The sequence below is a fragment of the Myotis lucifugus genome, unplaced genomic scaffold, assembly GCF_000147115.1.
Source record: "Myotis lucifugus unplaced genomic scaffold, Myoluc2.0 scaffold_8, whole genome shotgun sequence".
NCBI classification, from domain to species: Eukaryota; Metazoa; Chordata; class Mammalia; order Chiroptera; family Vespertilionidae; genus Myotis; species Myotis lucifugus.
Window position 1 is genome coordinate 3937044 of NW_005871056.1, and position 7685 is coordinate 3944728.

General features: G+C 43.1%; 1 protein-coding gene across 1 annotated transcript in view; it reads left to right on the forward strand.

Moving 5' to 3' along the window:
• Positions 1-7685, forward strand: part of COL6A6 (collagen type VI alpha 6 chain) — a 95416-nt gene that overhangs the window by 73724 nt on the left and 14007 nt on the right. The window contains 2 exon segments of the mRNA XM_014450721.2: positions 2406-2899; positions 6324-6420. Coding sequence (XP_014306207.1) covers positions 2406-2899; positions 6324-6420 — 591 coding nt within the window.

Sequence of the window (7685 nt, forward strand, 5' to 3'; positions counted from 1 at the left end):
GAATAAAAACCAGCAAGCTCTGTACCAGCCGGGCACAGAGAAGTGCAAGTGCAAAGGCATGAGCCAAGACAGAGCTAAGCATTTTTCAAGAGCTGATGGAAGCCCACATGACTAGGACACAGAGGGAGGGGAGATTGGCATTTGAAAAGATGAAGTAAGCCAAGGCCAGGTCAAGCTGAGCTTCCCAGGTTACAACAAGGCAGCTGGATTTTATCTGAATTACAATGGAAGATTAAAGAATTTATTGAAAGTATGAAGGTTGGGGGAGCATGAGCTGATAAACAATTTTCTGAAGCTTACTTGGAATAAGTGTCAAAGCCAGAGGATTACTAGTTAGGAGGCTGTTGTGGTATTTCAGGCAAAGATGGTGGTGGCCTGGATGAGGGTCACCATTGTTATGTTAGGTGAACGGCCTTGGTTTGAGTTGCCTCCTCCTATCCTCCTCATCACCTGCTCAGTGCCAAACAGCAGCCATCAGTGTACAGTGTGTGGCCACAGGGCCATGTTGGTCTCGGTGTGGCAATCCATGCCTTGAGGAGGCCTCCTCGGTGCCACCACAATCCAACCCAATGTTCTTCAGTGTCCTTGGGTTCCTGCAGCTTGCTGGGTTTCGGAGGATGTGTTTGGCAAGTTGAATTAGCCCTTTGGTGTTTTTCCCGAAACTTGAATTTGTTTATATCTTCCGCCAGTGCTGCGAATCCTTTTTTCCCTTTACCTCTCAATTACGTCTGAAGCTGTGTTGTCATCATTCCCATATGCAAGTAACAGCACCAACACAAAGCTGGTAGAACCACTTTTGTGTTTGGTCATAGTTCCACTCATTTTTTTATTATAAAATTGAGATGACCTTAATTTTTTAAAATCTGTTAAACCCATTAAATTAGACTCAGAGGCTAATACATTCTGTCCTGTCTCTATTGAGATGTGCAGTGTAATTTGGAGTCGGATTTTATTCTTAGTTGTCCTTTTGCCTGTGAAGGTCACAGAGTCGGGGACCAGAAGGAGATCATAATCCAGCACTGAGCGGGGGGTGAGACCCAACTGGCCATGGCAGAGGCCTCCCTCCTTGGCCAGCCTGGGCGGGACCCAGCAGGTCTGAGTTCTTGAGCTCCCTATGAACAGCTGGTGGTCTCATGTGCTTATTACCTCTGAGTCTGACTTGCTGGCATTTGACGGAGAGGAGACCACCCCTCCAAGAGAAGCACATCGTTGAGATTTCCAGACATCTTCCCCATTGTCAAAGTTTTGTTCTCCTTCCTCTGCCTATTGCAAAGAACTGCCCTTTGGTTCTTTTTCATTCGGGCAACATTTATTAGATCCCTGATATATGGCAGAGACTAATAACTTGGCAGATCAAGAGAGACACAAGCCCTGTCTCCACACTTCCTAAATTAGTAGGAGAGGCAAACATTAATCAGATATCCAGACAAGTGGAAATTGCCAACTGTGATAATTACAGGGAACTGGGATTAGAATGAATGAATTGGGACCGTTGACTAAATCTGAAAGTAATGCTTACATTTGAGTTTAATAATCATAATTCAAAGTTTCTCTAAGTGGTAAGATATTTATTGATTAAACTTGCATTTTAGCTGTCACATAAAAAATCAGTTAATTTTTTTCTCTCATTCTTTTAAGTGATAGAGTTCTCTCCCACAGTGAAAAAATCTGTAATAATAATTATAATAGTAATGGCTAACATTAATTGAAAACCTACTATGTGCCAGGCATTGTTATCCTACGTGCTTTACCTGTATTGATTCATTTAATCTTCAGCACAGGCCTATGCACTGGGTGACGTTAGGACTGAAATTTTACAGATGAGCAAACTGAAGCGTAGAGGGGCTAAGTCCCTTGGACAAAGTCACTTGGCCAGGACTTCCCGGTAGTACCTGCTGCCTTTGCATCTGTCTGTTCAGTATAGTGTGTGTCAGTTCTCTCCCAATCTTTAGAACTTATCAGCAGAGCTCTCACACCCACTTCTTTTTATCTCATTACAGTTCCTCACTAAGTTAAAAAAAAAATTAGTTTCTTTAACTGAGTGAATTTCTAGCAACAAACACGATGCCATTGATCCAATCTCCATAGGTAAAAGGAAGGGCATATCCATGAGCTCTTTGTCATTTAGAAGGAATTTGGAAATTAACTTACAAATGTCATTAAAACTCAAATTGAATTGTAGACTTTTCCTTGTGTTTTATTTAAAAAGAGCAAATTCAGATTTTTAGAGCAGCACTTTAAGTGTTCAATTTAAATATGTAATGTTCCAAATTTTTTAAATATTTAAATTGTTAATACTTAACGTTTCAATATTTGAACATTTAAAATTATTTTGCCTTCTATGTGTCTTTTTTTTTTTTTTTTTATCAACACTACCTGATCCTGGGCGTGTTCTGGCCTTTTAGGAAAACCCGAATGCCCCGTGCATCCCACCGAGTTGGTGTTCGCCTTGGACCAGTCGAGGGATGTGACGGAGCAGGAATTTGAGCAGATGAAGCAGGTGATGTCCTCCCTGGTGAGCGGCGTTCAGGTCCGGGAGAACAGCTGCCCCGTGGGGGCGCGCGTCGCCGTGGTCTCTTATAACTCCCATGCCAGGCACCTCATCCGCTTCTCAGACACCCACAGGAAGAGCCGACTCCTCCGGGAAATCGAAGCCATCCCTTACGAGAGGTCCTCTGACAGCAGGGAGATCGGCAAAGCAATGAGGTTTATTTCCAGGAACGTCTTCAAGCGAACCCTCCCGGGGGCTCGCACAAGAAGAATCGCCACACTTTTCAGCAGCGGTCAGTCTGCCGATGTCCAGTCCATCGCCACGGCCGCTATGGAGTTCAGTGCCCTTGACATCGTTCCGGTCGTGATCGCTTTCAGCAACGTGCCCTCCATCAGGCGTGCGTTTGCGGTAAGAGGGTTAAGCCTTTTCTGTGATTTTTTTTTGGGGGGAGGGGATTATATTCAGAAGTCTCTATAAGAAAGTAGAATTATACTATTTAGTACTGTTACCAGGAGCATGCTAAGCCCTTTACGTGCATTATCCTGTTTAATTCTAAAAGGTACCATGTATGACATAGGCATAATTGTTATTCCAATTATATTATGAGAAAACCGAGTCTGAGAAGTTCGCCTCTATGCCCAGGGTCACACAGCTGGGAAGAGGCAAAGTCAGGACTTGAACCCAGTTTGCTATTCTAGTGCTTCTGCAAGGGACTCTGAGGTGCCTCTGGGTGTAAAGATAGTCAGGAAGGCCAATAAACATTCCTGGATGTCACTTTATGGCCAGAGTAAGTAATTGTTACTCTACAATGAAAACCAATGGACTGATTTTATAGCTTCACCAATCGTGTAACTATCTAGATGTTATAAAGGAAAACCTATTCTAGTTATAGCTTCTTAGGCTAAGGATTAAATTCTTACTGTGCAGCATTCCTAAAGAAATGTGGGATCAAGATGACCTTAGTTTTAAATGGTGGTATAATTGACATATAACATTATATTAGTTTCAGGTGTACAACATAATGATTCAGTATTTGTATATATGGCCAGATGATCACCACAAAAAATCTAGTTAACATCTGTCACCATACATAGTTACAAAATTTGTTTTTTCCTTGTGATGAGAACTTTTAAGATTTACTATCTTGGCAACTTTCAAATGTGCTATACAGTATTAACTATAATCATGCTGTACATCACATCCTCATGAGGTATTTTTACCTTTTTACTCCCTTCACCCATTTCACCCATCCTCCCACCCCACACCTCTGGCAACTGTCAAACTTGTTCTCTGTGTGAGTTAGGGTTTGGTTTTGTTTCTGTTTTTGATTCCACATGTAAGTGAGATCATATGACGTTTGTCTTTGTCTGATTTGTTTCCCTCTGTATAACGCCCTCGAATTCCATCTATGCTGTCACAAATGGCAAAATGTTATTCCTTTTTATGGCTCAATAATATTCCATTGTACACATACATATACGTCTTTATCCATTTATCCAGTGGTGGACACAAGTTGTTTCCACGACTTGGCTACTGTAAATAACGCTGCAATGAACATAAGGTGCATTGATCTTTCTGAGTTGGTGCTTTTGGTTTAGTTTTTTTTTTTCTATAAATAGCCAGAAGTGGAATTGCTGGATCAAATCATAGTTCTATTTTTAGTTTTTTGAGGAACCTTCATGCTGTTTTTCATAATGGCTGAACCAATTTACACTCCACCAAGAGTGCACAAGGGTTCCATTTGCTTCACATCCTCGCCAGTACTTGTTACTTCTTGTCTTTTTGAAGATAGCCGTTCTGACCTTTAAAACACCTGCCCATAGTGGCTCAGTGGCAGGGCTCCCTGACAAAAGACCTGCTGAACCCAACCAAGTGTCCTTCCTGTCCTCTCTGATGGCCCAGTATGGTGTTTTGTTCTGCACTTGTGTGGATCCATGAAGGGGGCCCCACACAGCAGCAAAAGGGCCTTGGAAGATATAACCTGAATAAAAGGCCAAGCATTGGAAAACGATTTCATTTGGAGGAATGAAAGTAAGAAGCAACTGAATCACTTCCTTCAAGTGTGTGAAAAATTATTACTGGAGAAAATTAGCCAGCTGAACGCCAAGTTAGCAAAATTTCATATTCGAGAAACTGGGATTGACAGCAGTAGGAAACTCCAGGTTAGAGTTAGGTAGGAATTTTCTCAAGGCAAGATTGATTTACTGTTGGCCTGGACTAGCTGGCTCCATGTAGGTGGTAAGGCATCACCTTTTCCTGAAGGCCTTTCATAGGGGCAGCCACTCACCTGTCAGTGACTTCTACCTGTCTTTCCTGGAGACTGGAGGCTAGGATTCAGTGGGCTTTTGACCTTTCCAGCTGTGTAATTTTCGGTGAAGGGTGTTCAAATAAGCAGGACTGAGTTAAAACAGAGCACTTTGTCTATAAAACAGAGCAAGCAGAGTTGTGAAGATGAAATGATGCAATGCTGTGCATCAGAGCTTAGTACAGAGCAAACACTCAAGAAGGTAGCTTTTGCTTTATTACCATTCCTTTACTTGATACTGAACTACAATCTGTTTAACAATATTGAAGTCTAGGATGTAGAGGCACTAAAACTGCTATTAGCCTCACTGATCTAACTCAGAATTATGCAAACGATCAGACTGATAATATCAGCCTCAGAGAAGAAGATGCGCATAAATGAGAAAAGACTGGGGCCAGCAAATGAAGCTGCAATGAGAGGCAGGAGCTCCAAATCCTGTAAGTGGATTTGGTTACTCACAGAGTCCTCATAATTCCCTCTGTTTATTGAGAGCCCCTATTGCCCTTGGCTTTATATAGCCACGAAACAAGGGATAACTTAATATCTAAGCAAATAAATAATTGAGGGTACTTGGAATATAAACTTAAACTGACACAATGCCATCACTCGCTCAAAGGTATATGCACAGCATATAACTTAAGAAAACATACTTTGTTGGTTTATTTTAAACCTTTTGCATGTTCACATGTCACTTATAGGTTCTACCCAAATCACCTAGAGACTCTCTGCTCCTTTCTTGAGGGAGTTCATCTCAAAAAGGCGCCAATGAAGGTACAAATTCTTGACAAAGACCCTGAGCAGAATTGGCTCCAAACACCCCTTGGACAGAAGAGTGAGAGCTGCAGACAGAAGTCAGAATTGGTCCCAAGGTTCATTCATCTAACAGATGTTTGTGAGCACCTCATATATACCAGGTGCTGTCCTACACTGAGGGGATACAGTGCATCCCCAAGGGCTCCCAGACTGTGAGAGGGCACAGGCCGGGCTGAGAGACCACCCCCCCCCCAAGTGTACAAATTTCATGCATTGGGCCTCTAGTTTAATAAGAATAGCATTTAGTAAGAACTGCCCAGACCTTGTGACCCTTGTCCTAACACTTTAAACTTTCTTTGAGCTTCAGTTTCCTCATCTGTAAAACAGGGATGATAAAAAAAACTCACTGGGTTGTTGAGATAATGGGTATAATGGATAGAAAGTGCTTGGTGGTCTCTCATGACCCCTGTGGCACCCACTAGTAAGTGCTTTTCAATGATGGTCATTCAGTAGCCTTGTTAGCTTGGCGTATACATAGTTATTCCATTTTACAGAGGAGGAAACAGGCAAAATAACTTGTCATACAGCTAAGGGAGCGTCAGGGGCTCACACCCAGGCAGTGCTCTCAGCCACCCTGACAGACTGTGCCTCCCCTCGGCCTTCTTAGAAGCAGCAGCGTTGCTCTCTCCACATCTCAGTTCTCTGAACAATCCTGGGAAGTTCTTGCAGCCCCACCCACTACCCTGTTCTTTCTCTCCCTTCTCCTCCTTGCAGATCGACGACACGGGCACATTCCAAGTAATAGTGGTTCCGTCCGGGACCGACTACACGCCAGCACTAGAGAGACTACAGAGGTGCACGTTCTGCTACGGTAAGACCCGCAGAGAGAGCGGAATTTGATCAGGCCTGTTAAGCACACTGAGTCACCCTTGGCAGGACTGGCTGGAACTTGGCAGCTAGGACATGGGTGGCCTTGGGAGAGTCTCCCTGGGGCTCTGGGCTCACCTCGTCACACAGCATCATCCACAGATGGAGCCTCTCAGCTTCGAGCAGGGGCTCCTCCCCTCCTAGGTACCACAGCAGGAGGATTACATTCCAGGCCTCTCTGCCTCGTGCAGCTTCCAGGAACCAGCAAGGATTTTTAGAAAAATGTAGCCTGTCTCGTGGCCAAGCTTTTCATGCTATAAAGCAGGGGCAGGAAACGTCCAGCCCCATGTAAGGCCTGCAAAATCATTTGGTCTGGCCCTGCCAAGGCATTAGGGGTGAGTTAATTAAATGTTTGATCAAATATAGCGGGCTCATTTTTAAGGTGATAATTCTGTATGGCCTGTGAATGATGTTATAAAGATCCAAATGGTCCTTGGCAGAAAAAAGGTTCCCCACCCCTGCTATAAAGTATATTTATGTGTTTCTAAATCCTAAATATTCACACCCCAAAGAAATGTTTTACAGTATAAGTGGAAATTAGCAGAAATCCGTGCATTTCTCATTCAAAAGATGCTTCATGGGCTTCCAAATGTGAAGCATCAAGATTTGCAGCCCTGGTTTGTGTGTTGTTGTGGTTTATACAGTCTACAGGTCTAGCTGGGGAACTGGCTAACCTGTAGTTGAGAATTCTAGTAATTTGGAGTTCTAGGAATTATGAAATGCGTGAAAGCCGCTGAGATCACTGGTGGGTGTGATAGCTGAGTTATCCAGCATTCATTAAAAACTGTGCCCTGTCTAATTGCTATACAGAACACTGATGATGGTGGTGATGATGGTTAATACCTAAGCTATGGTGTTTATTGTGTTTCAAGCACTTTTCTGTTTCATTCAATCGATAGAATCACCCTAAAACGTTTGAACTGTTAGTACTGCCATTGTACAAATGAGGAAAATGAGGACTAGAGAGATGAAATCATTTGCTCAGGACCTGGCAGCCAGGTCCAACCCAAGAAAACTAGCTTTAAAACACCTGCAATTTATGATAGCAGAGATCCCATTATTCTGCCCCTTGAAACTGTACTTGGCCTCGAAGAAAATGTTTAATTCCTCTCCTTCTCCATGTTAACCAATGGGATGCTAATGCTCACCATATAACCAACCTCACAGGGAGGTAGTAACTAGGAGGCAGAAGCAGCACTTTTCCTAATA